General features: G+C 50.8%; 1 protein-coding gene across 1 annotated transcript in view; it reads left to right on the top strand.

Moving 5' to 3' along the window:
• The window catches only part of khdrbs3 (KH domain containing, RNA binding, signal transduction associated 3), a 131,106-nt gene that overhangs the window by 51,329 nt on the left and 58,384 nt on the right, over positions 1-21,393 (top strand). Inside the window, exon 2 of the mRNA XM_056298784.1 lies at positions 15,187-15,305. Within this exon, the coding sequence (XP_056154759.1) occupies positions 15,187-15,305 (119 nt within the window). The remainder of the gene's footprint in view (positions 1-15,186; positions 15,306-21,393) is intronic.

The raw sequence follows: 21,393 nt of genomic DNA, 5'->3' as shown, positions 1-21,393 counted from the left end.
AAAGGAAAAGCAGCTTTTTAGGGGGCCTTGATGCTCCTGCACACTCCCCTGCAGATGTGTACGCCTCTCGAAGGGTCACACGAGCATCCGACCCAGAAACCTAACGACGAAGAGAGGAAAAAGTTTTCCTTTTGTTCGCCTATGGATGTGGTTGCTGTCGTTTGATGCTCTTGCACCCCCCCCCCCCACCACCACCACCACCGTATCGCCATCCACCGTCTGAAACGAGAGAAGATGCGGCGAGCCAAGTCCCTGACTAGCTGGAAGTATTTATGATGCTTCACGAGCCGGATAGTGAAATGAAAGAGGCCCCACTCGAGGGGCTCTGTGTCTTAATCCACGGACATTATCTCCACCCTGTGAGCAGGACTTGGCTGGTTCCCCCGCAGCGGAGAGCGAGCCAGGCTGGCAGGGCGAGGGGAGCGAAGGGGGGGAAAGGGAGGGCCTTCGCCCGGGTGCGGAGAATGTAATCTCCAGATTAGGAGGAGGGGTGATGGGGAGAGAGAGAGGGGGGGGGGGGGGTGGTGAGACGAATTCCTGCTGCCAGACTGACCTTGTCGAGGCAATGGAGGAGCCGGAGTGAAATTGAGATTTCAAGACAGGAGCGGGTCGGGGGTTTTGAGTGTTAGCATTTCTCTTTCGAGGGTCACAGCCTTGACACTGTGATTTACGCTAAATGTGTGTGGCCACTGTGGCAGCACACGTGAAAGGTGTACGGGACAAGAGCCATTTCTGAAACCGCCCATGCTTACTCAATCCCTCAGTACTTCAGAACATATATATATATATACCATTAGTGTACATGCAAATGATGATGCTATCACAGACAACTCCATTATCTGTGTTTTAACACAGTGAGATGAGTAGATGGTAATGGCTGTCTAGTTAATTCCCTGATGAATGTACCCCCTGCTTGTAACATAGCACATGACAAGTGTGCAACTTATTGATTATGTAATGCAATGTTAATGCTCGAGTATTTTAGCATTGAACATTTTTTATTTTTTATTTTTGGCTGTTTCTTCATTGAGATCACTGGTTGATATTTGATATTGATTTTTTTTCTCACATATTCGGGGCTGGGTGGCGCAGCGGTTAGCGCGGTCGTCTCACAGCGAGACGGTCCTGGGTTCGAGCCCCGGGGTAGTCCAACCTTGAGGGTTGTCCTGGGTTGTCCAGGGTGACCCATGTTCTCCCCGTGTCTGTGTGGGTTTCCTCCGGGTGCTCCGGTTTCCTCCCAAAGTCCAAAGACACGTAGGTCAGGGGAATCGGTTGTACCAAATTGTCCCTAGGTGTGTGTGTGTGTGTGTGTGTGTGTGTGTGTGTGTGTGTGTGTGTGTGTGTGTGTGTGTGTGTGTGTGTGTGTGTGTGTGTGTGTGTGTGTGTGGGCGCCCTGGGATGGTCTGGCGGTCTGTCCAGGGTGTCTCCCCGACTGCTGGGATAGGCTCCAGCATCCCTGAGAGCAGGATAAGCGGTTCAGATAATGAATGGATGGATGGATGGATGGATGGATGGATGGATGGATGGATGGATGGATGGATGGATGGCTGGATGGATAATGGATGGATGGGTGGATGGATAATGAATGGATAATGGATGGATGGATAGATGGATAATGGATGGATGGATGGATAATGGATGGATGGATAATGGATGGATAGATGGATGGATGGATGGATAATGGATGGATGGATAATGGATGGATGGGTGGATGGATAATGGATGGATAATGGATGGATGGATAGATGGATAATGGATGGATGGATGGATGATGGATGGATGGCTGGATGGATAATGGATGGATGGATGGATAATGGATGGATGGATGGATGGATAATGGATGGATGGGTGGATTTATAATGGATGGATAATGGATGGATGGATGGATGGATGGATGGATGGATGGATAATGGATGGATGGGTGTTTGGGGTTTTATTTTGCGTCATAACCTTCAATCTTGAATCTAACTACATTTAAACTGTTCAGAGAGTTCAAGCTGTTGCGTTATCTCCATTCATTTTAAAGGTTTGAATCAACAAAGTTCGGTTGAGTAGAAATCAGAAAATAACCATAATGAATGACGCAAATGTCCTGCTCGTGCATCTCATTCAACGTTCACCAGGAATTAACGAGCTCTCATCTGTGTGACAGAGACCAGTGTGTAATATGAGTCGTACTCTGGCGGTAGGAGGCTCCAGATCAGCTAGCATTAGCATATACACGTTAGGAGCGCTCACAGGTGAACCGGACAACGCTCCAAACAAGGACACGCGTCAAGGTCTGGGCAGATTAGATGGCAGGCGAACCATCGGTTCTCGTAGTCGTCGTGTTGGATGCAGGAGACATGGGCAGGAGTTGAGAACTGAGCGACTCTGACAAGGGCCGCGCTGTCATGGCCGGGTGACTGGGTCAGAGCATCTCTGGGACGCCAAGGCCTGCCGGGTGCGGCAGCGGTGAGTTCCTGCTGACAGTCGTCCGAGGAGCCACAAACCGGCGACAGAGTGCTGGGCGCCCATGGCTCATCAAGGCCATCCTGTCTGGTCCGAGCTGACAGAAGGTCTGCCGTGGCACAAGTCACAGAAGGTCTGCCGTGGCACAAGTCACAGAGGGTCTGCCGTGGCACAAGTCACAGAAGGTCTGCAGTGGCACAAGTCAAAGAAGGTCTGCAGTGGCACAAGTCACAGAAGGTCTGCCGTGGCACAAGTCACAGAAGGTCTGCAGTGGCACAAGTCACAGAAGGTCTGCAGTGGCACAAGTCACAGAAGGTCTGCCGTGGCACAAGTCACAGAAGGTCTGCAGTGGCACAAGTCACAGAAGGTCTGCCGTGGCACAGGTCACAGGAGGTCTGCAGTGGCACAAGTCACAGAAGGTCTGCCGTGGCACAAGTCACAGAAGGTCTGCAGTGGCACAAGTCACAGAAGGTCTGCCGTGGCACAAGTCACAGAAGGTCTGCAGTGGCACAAGTCACAGAAGGTCTGCAGTGGCACAAGTCACAGAAGGTCTGCCGTGGCACAAGTCACAGAAGGTCTGCAGTGGCACAAGTCACAGAAGGTCTGCCGTGGCACAGGTCACAGGAGGTCTGCAGTGGCACAAGTCACAGAAGGTCTGCCGTGGCACAAGTCACAGAAGGTCTGCAGTGGCACAAGTCACAGAAGGTCTGCCGTGGCACAAGTCACAGAAGGTCTGCAGTGGCACAAGTCACAGAAGGTCTGCCGTGGCACAGGTCACAGGAGGTCTGCAGTGGCACAAGTCACAGAAGGTCTGCCGTGGCACAAGTCACAGAAGGTCTGCAGTGGCACAAGTCACAGAAGGTCTGCCGTGGCACAAGTCACAGAAGGTCTGCAGTGGCACAAGTCACAGAAGGTCTGCCGTGGCACAAGTCACAGAAGGTCTGCCGTGGCACAAGTCACAGAAGGTCTGCCGTGGCACAAGTCACAGGACATTTTTAACGGTGGTTACGGGAGGAGTGTGTCACAACACACCCTGCTACGTATGGGGTTGCATAACCGTAGACCACTCTGAGTGGTCTACGGTTCATGGCAATGGTATTCCTGGTGGCGGCGGCCTCTTTCTAGGTTCCCAAACGCTGTGCCGTGGCCCACTGGTGTGCCGTGAGGCAAGTCCACGTGTGCCATGGGATTTTGTGAAACCATACATTAGTGTTGCAATATACAACTGAAAAGTTATTAATGAATTGGTACTTTTCCTTCAGTATTTTTGCACACACTCCTTTCCCAGTACAGAGACAAATGACCCGCCCAAGAAATTAATTTCTTTGAAAACCTTCCGTCAAAGGGGCGCCCCGGTTTTAAGGCGTTGCCACGGCCTCCAAATTCTCCAGATCTCGAGCCGACCTGAGTGTCTGTGGGATGTGCCGGACCAGCAAGTCCGATCCACGGCGGCCCCAACTCACAACTTACAGGACTTGGAAGGACCTGCTGCTAACCTGCTGGTGCCAGATACCACAAGGACACCTTCAGGGGTCTCGTGGGGCCCATGCTTCGATAGGTCAGTGCTGTTTTGGCGGCTCACGGAGGACCAACGGCACATCAACTAGGGGGTCTTAGCGTTTGGCTCATCAGTGTGTCTACAACAGTGTTTCTCAACCGGGGGCCCGCGGACCCCTAGTGGTCCGTGGTGTAATTGCAAGGGGTCCGTGAAGATAAAATATCTTTAAAAAAAAGATCCTATGACGTTTATAGAAATAGGATTATTTTACTCAAATGTGACCATTGTTAAAAGTTACTGCATAAGAATTCTGTTTTGTTAACTATATCTAAGTTACAACTGAAAGCTCTTATTTTTGCCCCAAAGAGTGAATAAATGCTATAATGCAATTTAAAATGCAGTTTCTACTGTTTCTATCAAATTGCAACCCCCCCTCCCCCAAGATCGGGTGGAGGGGTCCTCAGGGTAGATCAAAAATACGCAGGGGGTCCAGGACCCCAAAAAGGTTGAGAACCACTGGTCTAAAAGACTGAACACAGAACACACCAAACACTTGTGCTGGAGCAGAAAGAGGCCCCGCTACAGAGGGTCTGATGTGATGTGCCATGACAATGTGTCTTTAATGGAACAAAACCTGCTCGTCTTGGAAGTCTGATTCGCCTTTAGGCACCATGGGAAGGCAAAAACCCCAGTCTGCAGAATACTTGTAGGGTGAGTCACCGGCATCAATATGGCGCAGTACAATGACGTATTTATGTGTAATTCTGAAGTAGCAGTTACTCCAGGCAACGGAATATGGGGTGAGACGCTGCTCTTGCTTTCTTGCAAAAAAAATGTAAAGCAATAACGCCGCTCCTCTTTCCGTTTCCGGTTGTTTTTGTTTTTTTTACCTCAGGCTCATTCAATCCTTAGTTCACTATGATGATTATTTAAAGTTCATATTGATGCCAATGCCTGTCAGACGAAGGTCCCAGTGTTTGAAAGGTCACCTTTTTTTTTTTTTTTAGTTTTACCCCCTTTTTCTCCCCAGTTGTACTTGGCCAATTACCCCACTCGTCCCAGTCCGCTGCTCCACCCGAGGGCTGCAGACTACCACGTGCCTCCTCCGATACATGTGGAGTCACCGGCCGTTTCTTTTCACCTGACAGTGAGGAGTTTCACCAGGGGGACGGAACGCGTTGGAGGATCACGCTGCCCCCCCCCCCCCAGTTCGCCCTCCCCCCTGAACAGCCGCCCCAACCGGCCAGAGGAGGCGCTAGTGCAGCGACCAGGACACATACCCACATCCGGCTCCCCACCCGCAGACACGGCCAATTGTATCTGTAGGGACGCCCTGACCAAGCCGGAGGTAACACGGGGATTCGAACCGGCGATCCCCATGTTGGTAGGCAACGAAATAGACCGCCGCGCCACCCGGGGACGCCCTTGAAATTTCACTTTTTTAATGGAAAAAAAATTTTTTTTGAACTGAAGGGAGTGTTGCTACTAGTACTTTGAGATGCTGCCGTTAGGGGGCGCCACAGCGGATCATCCGTTTCCATCTCTTCCTGTCCTCTGCATCTTCCTCTGTCACACCAGCCACCCCACATCCATAAACCTCCTCTTTGGCCTTCCTCCTCTCCTCTTCCCTGGCAGCTCCATATTCAGCATCCTTCTCCCAGTATACCCAGCATCTCTCCTCCACACATGTCCAACCCATCTCCATCTTGTCTCTCTTGCTTTGTCTCCAAACCGTCCAACCCGAGCTGTCCCTCTAACACACTCGTTCCTAATCCTGTCCTTCTTCATCGCTGTCAAAGAAAACATCAGCATCTTAAACTCTGCCACCTCCAGCTCCACCTCCTCTCTTTGTGCCGGCGCCACCGTCTCCAAACCATACAAGGTCTTTTCAGCAACCCCGAAGGAAGTGCTGCTCCTCTTTATCAATGAATTTTGACACACGATTCAGGTGGAGCATCAACTGCGGTGGTTTAAGTGTGCCCCTTTTTTACCACTGTAACTCACTGGCCGTTGGTCTCGTATTGCAAAGACCAAACTGTTCCCAAGCTTCCTAACTCCGTCTCTGAACAGCAGGGATTACCCGGATGGCACGCATTAAAATGAATGTTCCCGCGCGAAATCTTTAGCCGTGCGTATTTATTTAACACACGTGCTCACGTTGCGGTCAGAGCCAACTTGGAGCTGAACATGCGCATGAGGAGCCACCCCTCAGCACCGCTCCCCCTCACAATATCCAACCTGGAGACCTTCTGGAAACTACCGTTTCCGAAGACCTGAAGCGGGGGGGACCAACATCAGCTCCGTCCTCAGAAAGGCCCAGCAGAGGACGGTCTTTCTGCGGTACCTGAGGCAATGTGGTCTGGCACGGGAGCTGCTGAGCCAGTTCTGCACCGCCGTCACTGAATCTGTCCTGTGCACGTCCATCACGGTCTGCTTCAGAGCAGCAACCAAACAGGACAGGAACAGACTCCGGCTGCCCACCCTGCAGGACGTGTACACCTCTAGAGCCCGGAAATGGGCGGGCAGGATCAGCACAGACCCCCCCCCCCCGCCCCCAGGACACAGTCTGTTTCAACTCTGGCAAGCACTACAGAGTAATGTGCACAAAAACCATCAGACATAGGGGCAGGTTTTTTTTCCCAACAACTCATCTCTCTCATGAACGCTTACCAACATGGGGTAATAATGGACACTATAATAAATATGGCACTTTGCAAACAGACCCTTCTGGTCAGGATGTCTCATCTGTATAACCTATATATCTGCGATGTGCACTACCTCTCTAGACACTAGAACGACCGGGTGTTGCCAGATGTAACCAGATGTTTCACCAGATGTGCAAATGTATAATTGTAAATACACATACAACTGTGGTATACTGGTTACAAATTCGTATTGCTATTGTCATAACATACGTATATAATATAGTATAATTATATAATATATAATAGACATAGTTTATGTGTACATATATTCTTATATATATAGATATTATATATATATATATATATATATATATATCATATATTTTAGTATATGATATATGCATGATAAGTTATTAAGATATAATATTAGTATATAATATATAAGCACAAGCTATCAATTATTCAGCCATAACGAAACTCTGTATGGTAGTGACATACCTGTTGTGCATACATACAAACTTGCATAAATGCAGTATTATATTTATCATTCCGTTTATTTTTCTTTTTGTCGGTTTTTTTTTGCTTTGTTTTGTGAGTGATATACGCACGTGCTAGAAGCTGCTGCGAACCGGAGTCGAGTCGCTCCCATGTATGGGCACCACTCGGCCAATTAAGTTGACTCTGATTGTGACGCTCAACAAACTTGACAGCGCTAAGGTTGTCTTTACCCTATGAAGTTAGTTTTAATCATTAGGGACGCGAGCAGATCCCTGCGCCGAGGCTATAATGATGAGAACCGAGAGTTTTCGTGAGGCTGGTATCAAAGAGGAAAACAGGAGCTGCTTTACTCGGTACAAAAAAGGGGACGAGTGGCTTTGTAGAAAGGCTGCTTTAACAATGCAACTTTATGTGGCTATAATTAGCCCAAAAAAAAAAAAAATACACAGCTCCACAAAATCTGTGTCCGTGTCAGTATCAGTGTGGCAGCATCTGAGTATCTAATTGCTTCTAGAATGTTCTTGATGCGTGCTCAATAATCCAGGTAAGAAAATCAAAGAGGGTTGGATCAGCTCATCTGGATACAATGTTTCGCCACTCAGCTACGTGACGTCATATTGTTTGTGTTTACAAATACTGCCCGAGTGTCGAGTGTCGTTACTTACCTGTGGGACAGTTTCCCTGATCGTGCTACATGGAGACAGCCACAAGATGGCTAACACTGTCTTCTTCTGACCCCCCTTTGTTCGAGGTTGACGCATTATTACAAGTTCTTGATTTAATCAAAACACAATTCTGGCCCTGTGTCAGTGCACTGACTGAATAATACCGAGAGAATAACGACCCCTGAATAAGCCGGCACACTGTGTATGTTTGACTTAGAAGCTGTCTCGTGCTAAATACGTCCATTAGCTCTGTGTCCCTTGCTTTTATGGACCACACGTGACTTCTGTACTTCTAGGGTTTATGTTTACGCCATTTGCATCACCGCCCGCACTCGATGCAACACACTTGACATTAAAACGAGCACTTATGCTTAATGTCACCCACTGAGCCCATTAGTTATGAATACGCATTTCATCTTGTCCGGCAATAAGGTCAGCACTCTAACAGTGCAGACGTTTAATACGTAGATCACAGGAAACCGGTGGACTTAATGACCCAAAACGCCTCCTCCCCCCCAGCCCAACTCTCCAACACGCGGGAGAAGTCGTGTGTAATCCTGCAAAATCTACCCGGCTTATGCATTTTAAATGGAAGGGCCTAAATCATAGGGCTGCTTTTAAGCGATTCCATTTCTAATAGAAAAGCGGACAGCTGGAGTGCTACCGCGCCATGTGGCACCGGCGCTTGCATTTTATAGACCGTATATACAAATTTAATGTCTGCGAGGAGGCCCTTGTTCTTCTCCAAGCTCTCCCCGCCGCAGCTCCCACGGGCCCGGTCTCGGGAGTTTTCCCACTGAACCGTTCTGAGGATTTATAATCCAACGTCGGCATTACCTGGTAGTCGTGTGAGCGACGGTAAACATGGTGACCGTAGGAATCGTGGCGATGGTGACGGGACAACAGCATTTAGAATCACAACCAGAAGCATTTTGTTTGTCGTCTCCCCCAGCCCACAGCGGTGCAACGCAGAGACAAAAATCACATCTCCAAGAACTACAAGAACACGTATATCCAAACCAACACATATATCTAAACTAGAAAAAGACAAATGTGTCCAGGAGACCGAGTGCCAGCTAGGACGACTGTCGGAACTGCCCGTCTGCGTGGGCTAGCAGTTAGCTTGGCCTGCCCCACTTCGGTGCCCTGTCAGACCGCCCTCGGTGTTGTCGGAACGGCCAGTCTGCATGGGCTAGCAGTTAGCTTGGCCTGCCCCACTTCGGTGCCCTGTCAGACCGCCCTCGGTGTTGTCGGAATGGCCAGTCTGCATGGGCTAGCAGTAAGCTTGGCCTGCCCCACTTCGGTGCCCTGTCAGACCGCCCTCGGTGTTGTCGGAACGGCCAGTCTGCATGGGCTAGCAGTTAGCTTGGCCTGCCCCACTTCGGTGCCCTGTCAGACCGCCCTCGGCGTTTCCTCTTCGGAGGCAGCTCCGGTCAAGGCCGTGGTCCTTGGGCCCACAGGACACAGCAGACCAAGCTCCCTCAGCCGATCCAACACCACCTCCCCCAGCCTGACACCTTCGACACACCTGCCCGCACTCCACACGACGACACTACATAAAACCACAGTCGAGGTTGGGTAAGGCCGCAGCCAGACCGTCCTCGGTGTTGTCGGAACGGCCAGTCTGCATGGGCTAGCAGTTAGCTTGGCCTGCCCCACTTCTGTACCCTGTCAGACCACCCTCGGTGTTATGTTACCTCTCCGGGCACAGTTCCAGGCAGGGCCGTGGTCCCTGGGCCCACAGGACACGCAGGCCAAGCTCTCCCAGCCATCAAACGAAGACAAAATTAGACGCACACGTGGACAAAGACACCGCGTGGACAGCACTGGGTGAGGCCGCGGCAAACGGGAATTCGCACCGCCGTCTTCCCACACCGGAAGAAGAAATTCTGGAGGCGGAAAAATGGGAATTTAATGTGTCTCTTCGGTGGTGTTTTTCCAGTCAGCTGAGGAATTTTAAATCCCTCATTTACAGAAGGTTTTCATTGCATTGTGTACGTGTTGGAGCTGTGAGAGGAGTGCTGTGCTATTCAGTCTGCAGCCAAGCTCCTCATAGTGCTGACTGAGAAACAACACTGCACTTGTGGAAATCATGCATACATTAATCACTTTTTTTATTTTTTTTTTTGCCAAGTGATGTCAGCTTGTAAGTGAACCATGCAAAATGGAGTTGGCAATGCCTTCACATCGCCGCGTCAAGGTGGTGATAAGTAAATATAAAATATTATCTAGCAAGCTCACGGTGCCTGCAAATACCTCACCCCCACAGACACCGTCAACAAGTCAGGCAAGTAAGGAGGAGGGTCTTTTGCCGAAGAATACCCCCCCCCCAAAAGAAAAGGTTCAGAATCTGAAATCAGTTGGGTCTAAAGTCTGTGTCGATATGTCGCGGTATTGTTTGGGGACATCAAACCTACTTGTGAATAAGACCGAGTGTGGCGTTTGCCCGATGACATGATGACTCTAGGGAGGTCGTCGGAGTTCCGGTCCCATCTGAGGAGAGCCATAGCAGCCATCAAGGAAAGAACGGAAGCTGTGGACCTGGCCTCCCATGGCCTCATGTCCAAAATGTTGGACATCATGTTGTCCGTATTTGAAAAATGTTTGTATAACCAAATGAGTAAGATATATTAAAAACAACAACAACAACAACAACTACAACAACATCGGGGTATATAGTTTTTCCAGTTTTTAGCTACGTTAAATAATGTAGATTGGTAGTTAATCACAAACTGTATTTTCCCCCAGTATTTACTATAGGAATGACCTGATGCTTTAAGCGACAGGCATGGGCGCAGGTCCATGAATACTGGGATGGCATCCAGGGCTTTACCTGTGCCCCCGTCCATAGTGGACAGAGTGGACAGGACATTCCTTTTTTTTTAATTATTCCCCTTTTTCTCCCAAATTGTACATGGCCAATTACCCCACTCTTCCAAGCCATCCCAGTCACTGCCCCACCCCCTCTGCTGATCTGGGGAGGGCTGCAGACTACAACATGCCTCCTCCCATATATGTTGGGTCGCCAGCTGATTCTTTTCACCTGACAGTGAGGAGTTTCACCAGGGGGACGTAGTGCGTGGGAGGATCGCGCTATTCCCCCCAGTTCCCCCTGAACAGGTGCCCTGACCGACCAGAGGAGGCGCTAGATCAGCGACCAGGATACGTACCCACATCTGGCTTCCCACCCGCCGACACGGCCAATTGTGTCTGTAGGGATGCCCAACCAAGCCGGAGGTAACATGGGGATTCGAACCGCCTTCCCTGTGTTGGTAGGCAACGGAATAGACCGCTACACTATCCGGATGCCTGGACATGACATTCCTGTCAGGAAGGGCATCCGACTTAGAATTTTCCCAAATCAGTATGTGGATTGACAAACCATACCGGATCGGTCAAGGCCCGGGTTAACGACAACCACCATTGGTGCTGTGCCCTCACACCAATAGAAACTATAAAATCCGCTGTGGTGACCCCTGAGAAACAGAGAACAAGCCAAAAGAAGAAGAAGAAGAAGAAGAAGAAAAAGTGGAGTTTGCCTGTGACTAGTGACCGGCTAGTGAGCACTTCCTTGTTTGTGCCCTAAATTGATTTGCAAAAACAGACCTTCATGAAAATTCAGAAACTCTGCGCTACAACTCTGGACTGTGAGGAGGAGATAAAATAATTGCAGTCTTCAGACAAAACACCATGTAAGTAAAGCATGGCCTGAATGTTTTGAGGATGCAGATTTGAGGGGGGCAGAAACTCGCGGCTGGCATCTAGTTATGCGACGCATTAAAACCAGCGCTGCCTTCTCCGAGTGCATGCGCTCTCTGGCCCTTTTGTAGACCTTCATCTGACTGATGAGTCTTTTTCCCTTTTTAAAAACCACATTGAGGCATTGCTGGGCGATATGGAAAACACTATTATCACTGTACTCATATGACAACTTTACACCATATGGAGATAATAAGTTACAATTTCTGCTTACATATCCCAAAATACCCTGTTGTAGAATCCATGTTTGTAATGTGAAGTATCACATCAAACCTAAAATAGTACTCAACTAATACTCCTCTATATATCTGGAAGTTTGGAATTTTAGGTTTTATACTCTTGTTATTATTATTATGGACAAAAAGTTGTGTATCAAGATGTGACAATATCTGAGTTTTATATACGATGCCATGCATTTCAGGAAGCAGGAACACTTGATTTGCCGTTTCATTTCATGTAGGAAATATCGTTTCCCCCAGCCCACAGGAGTGAAAGACAAAGACAAAAACACATATCCAAACTACAAGAACACACATAGTAACACATATATCTAAACTAACACATAGTATATCCGAGCTAAACAAAAAGAAAAATCACTGTCCAAGGCAACGAACGCCAGCCACGATGGCTGCCAGAGCTGCCGGTCTGCATGGGCTAGCAGTTAGCTTAGCCTGCCCCGCTTCCGCGTCCTGCCAGACCGCCCTCGGTGCTCCCTCCTCAAGCGCAGCTCCAGGCAGGACCGTGGTCCTTGGGCCCACCGGAAGCAGCCGACCAGGCTGCCCCAGCCGATCCGACACTAGCTCTCCCAGCCAGAAACCCTCGACACACCTCAACACCAGGCGAGGCCGCCGCCAGACCGCTCTCGGTGTTATCGGAACTGCCGGTCTGCATGGGCTAGTAGTTAGCTTAGCCTGCCCCACTTCCGCGTCCTGTCAGACCGCCCTCGGTGTTATCGGAACTGCCGGTCTGCATGGGCTAGCAGTTAGCTTAGCCTGCCCCACTTCCGCGTCCTGTCAAACCGCCCTCGGTGTTATCGGAACTGCCGGTCTGCATGGGCTAGCAGTTAGCTTAGCCTGCCCCACTTCCGCGTCCTGTCAGACCGCCCTCGGTGTTGTCGGAACTGCCGGTCTGCATGGGCTAGCAGTTAGCTTAGCCTGCCCCACTTCCGCGTCCTGTCAGACCGCTCTCGGTGTTATCAGAACTGCCGGTCTGCATGGGCTAGCAGTTAGCTTAGCCTGCCCCACTTCCGCGTCCTGTCAGACCGCCCTCGGTGTTGTCGGAACTGCCGGTCTGCATGGGCTAGCAGTTAGCTTAGCCTGCCCCACTTCCGCGTCCTGTCAAACCGCCCTCGGTGTTATCGGAACTGCCGGTCTGCATGGGCTAGCAGTTAGCTTAGCCTTCCCCGCTTCCGCGTCCTGTCAGAAGCCCCTGGGCCCACAGGACGCAGCAGATCAAGCTCTCCCCAGCCAACCGAGCGCCAGCTGTCCCGGCCATCAAACGAAGACAAAACTTAAACGCAGACGTAGACAGAGACACTCTATGGGTGGGACTGGGCGAGGCTGCCGCAAGCGTGGATTTGCACCGCCACCTTCCTACTTCCCACTTGAAAGACCATAACTGATAACGTTGAATTATTGGCCGGCCCTGTGCTGATTTGAGTTGCGTTGCTGAAATGTACAGGGCTTTGTGGGGGAAAATAGTTCACTCAGTTTGTGTTGTTGTTCTGACTCACCTCACCTGGCTCGACTTAGTGCACTAGAGACAGAAACTAGTCCTGATGCGTCATCGTCTGCCCTTTTTAGAGAAGAAGAGCTGTGACACTATGGAGGTTCAAGCCCCGGTGTCCTCGCTATCACCTTCCCATACAGGGCAAGGAAGGGGGTCAAGACTGTGACAGGGATGTTTAAACCAAATGGACTCTCAGCTCCAACTGGGATTACTGTTGTGATGGAGACTCGTCCAGCGGACCAGAGGAATGATGCCGATAGGACTAATATTCATTTCAGTAACTCTCTCTCTCTCTCTCTCTCTCCTCTCTCTCTCTCTCTCTCTCTCTCTCTCTCTCTCTCTCTCTCTCTCTCTCTCTCTCTCTCTCTCTCTCTCTCTCTCTCTCTCTCTCTCTCTCTCTCTCTCTCACTCACACAGACACCTCTCTCTCTCTCTCACACACACACACACACACACACACACACACATCTCTCTCTCACACACACACACACACCTCTCTCTCTTGCTCTCTCACACACACACCTCTCTCACACACACACCTCTCTCTCTCTCTCTCGCTCTCTCTCTCTCTCTCTCTCTCTCTCTCTCTCTCTCTCTCTCTCTCTCTCTCTCTCTCTCTCTTTCTCACACACACACACCTCTCTCTCTCTCTCTCACACACACACACCTCTCTCACACACACACCTCTCTCTCACACACACACACCTCTCTCACACACACACCTCTCTCTCACACACACACACCTCTCTCACACACACACCCACCTCTCCACACACACACACCTCTCACACACACACACCTCTCTCACACACACACACCTCTCACACACACACACACACACACACCTCTCTCACACACACACCTCTCTCTCACACACACCTCTCTCACACACACACACACCTCTCTCACACACACACCTCTCACACACACACACACACACCTCTCTCACACACACACCTCTCTCTCACACACACACACCTCTCTCTCACACACACACACCTCTCTCACACACACACCTCTCACACACACACACCTCTCTCTCACACACACACACCTCTCTCACACACACACCCACCTCTCACACACACACACCTCTCACACACACACCTCTCTCACACACACACACCTCTCACACACACACCACACACACACACCTCTCTCACACACACACCTCTCTCTCACACACACACCTCTCTCACACACACACACACCTCTCTCACACACACACCTCTCACACACACACACACACACACCTCTCTCACACACACACCTCTCTCTCACACACACACCTCTCTCACACACACACACCTCTCTCACACACACACACCTCTCACACACACATACACACACACACACACCTCTCTCACACACACACCTCTCTCTCACACACACACCTCTCTCACACACACACACACCTCTCACACACACACACACCTCTCTCACACACACACACCTCTCACACACACACACACGCACACACACCTCTCTCTCACACACACACAAAAGAGCAACCAGTCCACTTGTAGGCTACAGAACAAACCTGTGTGATCCTTCACTCCCTATGGGGGTGTCAGCGGCTTTGTGGGTGACAGTGTCTCGAGAGGTGGAGCAGGTCGTCCGGTAACTGGTTGCAAAGATGTCGAGGTGTCCTTGAGCAAGGCATCTAACCCCTAACTGCTCCCGATGAGCTGGTTGCCTCGCCCTGCCTTGCTGACTCCGCTCAGTGTGTGAGTGTGTGTGTGTGTGTGGGTGTGTGTGTGTGGGTGTGGGTGTGGGTGGGTGGGTGTGGGTGGGTGGGTGAATGTGTTGCATTCATTGAGTGTAAAGCACGTTGAGTGACTGCTGCAGCTGGAGAGGCTGTGTAGAAATGCGGTCCATTTGAGAGTTTCGCACGTGCAGCTTATAACCGCTGACTCCTGCTCTCCTTCTCCCACCTGTGTAGAAATCGAGAAAATCCAGAAAGATGACGGGAAGGAGGAGGAGAAGTTCATCGACGTTGTCATCAACAAGAACATGAAGCTGGGCCAGAAAGTCTTAATCCCGGTGAAACAGTTTCCTAAAGTAAGTGCTGCAGATCTGCTACAGAAACTCCACCGGAAGTCACTGACAGTAGAAGCCATGAGGGGGGGGGGGAGTTTTCAGTTACTACGTGATTTATAGACGATGGGATCAACTAATCAAGCAAGCTTCATACATATTCCTAACAGCAGACTGTTTTCACTAGCATAGCATTTGGGGAATAATGGCTGGCAGAACTGTGTTAAGAAGGTTCCTTACCTACCAACACGGGGTCTATTCCGTTGCCTACCAACACGGGGATCGCAGGTTCGAATCCCCGCGTTACCTCCGGCTTGGTCGGGCGTCCCTACAGACACAATTGGCCGTGTGTGCGGGTGGGAAGCCGGATGTGGGTATGTGTCCCTGGTCGCTGCGCTAGCGCCTCCTCTGGCCGGTCGGGGCGCCTGTTCGGGGGGGGGAAGGGGAACTGGGGGGAATAGCGTGATCCACCCACGTGCTACATCCCCCCCCCCCTGGCGAAACTCCTCACTGAAGCGGCTGGTGACTCCACATGTATGGGAGGAGGCATGTGGTAGTCTGCAGCCCTCCCCAGATCAGTAGAGGGGGTGGAGCAGCGACCGGCTCGGAAGAGTGGGGTGATTGGCCAAGTACAAATGGGGAGAAAAGGGGGGAAACCCCCCACCCCCCAACAAAAAGAAGGTTAGGTAACCATCTATATCACAGGCCATTCACAACATGGGTATTGTAGACTCCATTGTCAGGTAGTCACGAGTTGTTGCTGTTGCATAGCCATGTTTTTTTCCCTACTTTAGTACAGAGTTTACTGTAAGACAGTTTACTTCAACAAATGACAGACATTTTCTTTGGACAGACAAGAACAGACCGCACGTGTAATGAACTTTAGCCACGGACATAATAACATTTGTAATGTGCGTCCTCGAGGTAGTCTGTAAACCTGAGATATCTGTTTTTTACATGTTCAGGGGTAAGAAATCTCACTCCCACTCCAAGAGATGCAGTGTTGAAGCAGCACTCACATCCCTCCATCACCACATCCCTCCATCACCACATTCCTCCAACACAACATCCTCCGCCATCAACACATCCCTCCATCACCACATTCCTCCATCACCACATCCCTCCATCAACACATCCCTCCATCACCACATCCCTCCATCACCACATCCCTCCATCACCACATTCCTCCAACACAACATCCTCCTCCATCAACACATCCCTCCATCACCACATCCCTCCATCACCACATCCCTCCATCACCACATCCCTCCATCAACACATCCCTCCATCACCACATCCCTCCATCAAAACATTCCTCCATCACCATATCCTCCTCCATCGCCACATCCTCAATCACCACATCCCTCCATCAACACATCCCTCCATCACCACATCCTCCATCACCATATCCCTCCATCACCGCATCCCTCCATCACCGCATCCCTCCATCACCACATCCATCCATTAGCACAGACTCAATCACCACATCCCTTGATCAACAAATCCCTCTGTCACCACATCCCTCCATCACCACATCCCTCCGTCAACACATCCCTCCATCACCACATCCCTCCATCAACACATCCTTCCATCACCACATCCTCCGTCACCACATCCATTCCTCCATCACCACATCCTCCTCCATCACCACATCCTCAATCACCACATCCCTCCATCGCCACATCCTCCATCATCACATCCTCAGTCACCACATCCCTTGATCAACACATCCCTCTGTCACCACATCCCTCCATCACCACATCCCTCCATCACCACATCCCTCCAGGTAGCATGGTGTTCAGTGTTGACCTTAAGGTCAAGTTAAGCAGCTCATGACTGTTTATTCCTGTGAACACAAAGGATCTAAAACTCGTGTGTCGGCACGATGTGGTTTGCGGATTTACCCTGTGTGATGTTTACTGTAGATTATAGGTAACATCAAATCCTAATGATACAAAAGAGGTGAGAGAAGCCTCTCGTTCACTCATGTTGCTCAATAACAGCCAGCCATCGTGGTTCAAACATGTCTATTGTACTTTTATATTACTTGTATATTTCTATTGTACTTGTGTATTACTTGTATTGTGCTTGTATATTACGTGGCTATTTCTGTGTAATAAGTGGCCTGTAATTTAAACGGTTACTGGATGGGTTTTTTTTTTCCTTTTCAAATGTATCGCCTCTGTTCTGAACACTGACATTAGTCAGTGTTGCTGTCAAAACTCGGGGTATTGACGAGTCAGTGAAAATCCGTGAATACACGTTACAAAGACGTCACAACAAAACGCCACCAGTTCGATCTACGTACAGTTCCCTGTCTTCTCCTTCGCGAGTTTGAAATCCGTCCCATGTTGTCACGAACGCACACGTGCACTTGCAGCTAACGCAGAAGGGGCGACACTTCCCCGGCGTGACGTGGCGTGGCGTGGCGGGGAGGCGCTGCGAGAGCGCGCTCGCAATGTGACAAACGAGTCGTGTACCCGAGCGCCGGGGACACGGGCGAGGTCACGCTGACCTCTATGTGAAAATGAGAGGCCGCACGTGTCGTTGGAGCGATGCCATTGCTGCCGTGTGGTGAGAGCACTCCGGTGCCGGCCGGGCCGCACCAGGAGCCGGTGCCTTTTAATGGAGCCACATGGTCGACGTGTGACTGAGACGTCCCACTGGGAGCATGGCGGGGAGGCGAGTGCAAAAGCGAGAAGCCGACTCTTGGATGGTGACATCACTCAAGTTCTCATCCTAGACCTCGAAGGGGTGGGGGGGCTGCAAGCTAGCCCGGCTGGCGGTCGCATGGGCTATGTTAAGCCACAGCATCGTGGTTTGGTTCCAGCATCGGAACACATTTGCATGCTTTGCTTGGGCTCATTGTGAGTAGATTTTTGATTTACCTGACAACGGAAAATTAATAATTGATAGAACTCAGCTCATCAGTCGGGAGGATGGATAATGGATAGTTTTTTTTTTCTTTTTCTCTTGTTCCCCCCCCAATTGTACCCGTCCAATTACCCCTAGTTTTCCGAGCCGTCCTGGTCTCTGCACCACCCCCTCTGCCGATCCGGGGACGGCTGCAGGCTAACCACGTGCCTGCCTACTGTGATACACGTGGAGTCGCCAGCCGCTACTTTTCACCAGTGAGGCGTTTCACCAGGGGGACGTAGCGCGTGGGAGGCTCCCCCTCCCCCACAAACAGGCGTCCAGGCCGACCAGAGGAGGCGCTAGTGCAGCAACCAGGACACATACCCGCATCCGGCTTCCCGCCCGCAAGCACGGCCCTTTGTGTCTGTAGGGGACGCCCGACCAAGCCGGAGGTAACGTGGGGATTCGATCCTGCGATCCCCGTGTTGGTAGTGCAACGGAATAGACCGCTGCACTACCCGGACGCCTGGGAGGGTGGGCGGTTAACTGAGAGCAGCAGATAGAGAGGGAGGGAGGGAGGGAGGGAGGGAGAGTCCCTCCGTCTATCTCACCTCAGCCAAGCATATTAAGCCACGTCAGCGGACCCTCGGGGGGGGGGGGGCTGCACGTGCCGAAAGCAGCGGTGTTTGCGAAAAAATTAGACCCTGCTGCAACTCTTAGTTCATCCCTGTGTTCCCACCCCCACCCCCACCCACCCACAAGATGCACACCACTCTGGCAAAAAAAGATGACTCAGTTTGTCAGAGGAGGGTCGTTTTCACAAAGGCAGACGTCTGAACAACACCTCGCTGTTGCGGCGCGAGCCTCAAGCCCTCCTGGAATGCAGCCGCGCGCGCTTGCAGAACCAAGTGGTCTGAATAGACGAGGCTTAAAGTCAAGCCCTCTTTCGAAATGGTGCTTAGACATAGAAATGCTGTTAAAATGTGTAAATGTGTTATTTATGTTTTAAAATGCTGTTAAAAGCTAACAAATATCTTATTGGGGGGGGGCCGTTTAGCCCGGGCCCGCGTGGGGCCGCCGCTGCGGGGGCTGACTCAGGTAAACAAACTATTAGCTAAGCTGCTGTTTGTTCTTGATGCGTTTGATTTACAGCCATTTGTTTACTCCTTGGCTTGTTACTGCAGCGTCGTTTCATGGGTGGGTGTATTCTTTATTTCTTTCTTGCCCCACAGCAAGAAGGTCCTGGGTTCGAACCCCAGGCCGTCCCAGGTCCTTTCCGTGTGGAGTTTGCATGTTCTCCGCCGTGTCTGCGTGGGTTTCCTCCGGCTGCTCCGGTTCCCTCCCACCATTAAAAAGACGTGCATGCTAGGGTTAATACTCCTGCCCGTGCCCCTGAGCAAGGCAACGGAAAGAAGAGCTGGAGTTGGTCCCCGGGCGCTGCAGCTTCCCACTGCTCCTATACAATACGACGGGTTAAATGCAGAGAACAAATTCAATTGTAAGAATACAATTCGTTGGGGGGTGTCCGGGTAGCATAGTGGTCTATTCTGTTGCCTACCAACAAGGGGATCGCCGGCTCGAATCCCCGTGTTGCCTCCGGCTTGGCCGGGCATCCCTACAGACATAATTGGCCTTGTCTGTGGGTGGGAACCCAGATGTGGGTATGCGTCCTTGTCGCTGCACTCGCGCCTCCTCTGGTTGGTCAGGGTGCCTATTCGGGGGTGGGGGGGATAGCGTGATCCTCCCACGTGCTACGTCCCCCTGGTGAAACGCCTCACTGTCAGGTGAAAGGAAGCGGCTGGCGACACCACATGTATCGGAGGAAACGTGGTAGTCTGCAGCCCTCCCCTGGATCGGCAGAGGGGGTGGAGCAGTGACCCCCGCCAGCTCGGAAGAGTGGGGTAATTGGCCCGGAACAATCGGGGAGAAAAAAAAGAAGGGGTGGGGGTACCCCAAAAAACAACAAGGAATGCAATTCGTTGTGAGAATACAATGACGAAATGAAGTGGCGTTCTTCTTCTTCTTCTTCTTCTTCTTCTTCTTCTTCTTCTTCTTCTTCTATCTGGAGTTGCCCCTTTTGAGGCGTTCTTCTTCTTCTTCTTCTTCTTCTTCTTCTATGTGGAGTTGCCTCTTTTGAGGCGTTCTTCTTCTTCTTCTTCTTCTTCTTCTTCTTCTATCTGGAGTTGCCTCTTTTGAGGCGTTCTTCTTCTTCTTCTTCTTCTTCTTCTTCTTCTTCTTCTTCTTCTTCTTCTATCTGGAGTTGCCCTTTTGAGGCGTTCTTCACAGCTGTCAGCCCAAGTAAAAACAGCCCATCTTCTCCACCCGTTTGCCTCACTATCCTTCAGCCGTTCCAATGCTCGAGCCTTTGCCATGTACTGAGCTAAAATAGAAGTACAACAGAGAGAAGAGTCAATTCCCACGCGGGGTATTCAAACACGCGCCGTCTGACGCGAGCGTGAACGCGCGGCCCCGCGTTCCTTCACCCTCGCGCGCGGCATTACGATGCGGCGGAGCGCTGAGCGCGTGGCATGTAACGTCATCTACAGGCCCATCTGTGGCTCGTAGGTTCGCAGCTAAACAGATTCCCCTTGACAGGTTTGATAAGTGGAGCCGCTAATACGCTGTTTAGAGCTCCAACAAGCCACCGAGGGAAGACAAATTCAATTTGTTCCGTCTTGACAGGTAGCAACGGCAAGAGCGATCGGTCCGACTCGAATGGGTTTTCGTCCTGAACCGCGAGCTTCACCTTTTCGGCTCGTGGCACTGAAGTGGCACAGCCATTTTCCAAATAGCCATTAAGGGCTCACGTTCGGAGGGCTTGAATCCATCCTCTACAAACATGGCTTTTTATCAAAATGAACCAGGCAAGGACGCCGCGGGGCAAGCTGGAGACTTACGGCTCCCCGGTTCAGCTCTCGTGCCGTCTAAGGTGTTGCAAATAATTGGCGTGATTATCATGCCAATTAGGCCTCCATCATAACCCCACTTTAATATCACGAGCGGCCACTGCAGCCTACAGCACGTCTTTTCGTGGCTATAAGCATGGACTGCGAGATTAATCGGGGACATCCCGATGAAGGCAATACTCAAATGAAGCCTCCGATACGGAATTTGAGAGAGTCTCAATGGTTTCAGATCGCCATTAAACTGGCGTGACACACACTGTCCCGCCTACTCGGGCACTACACATATAAAACCGTTTAAATTGGGACGCTCTATTGGTGTTTTTTTGATGTCGTGCGTCCTCTCAGCAGAA

This window comes from Lampris incognitus, chromosome 18, assembly GCF_029633865.1.
Source record: "Lampris incognitus isolate fLamInc1 chromosome 18, fLamInc1.hap2, whole genome shotgun sequence".
NCBI classification, from domain to species: domain Eukaryota; kingdom Metazoa; phylum Chordata; class Actinopteri; order Lampriformes; family Lampridae; genus Lampris; species Lampris incognitus.
The sequence above is the reverse complement of the archived record's forward strand: the minus strand, read 5'-3'. Positions and strand labels throughout refer to the sequence as shown.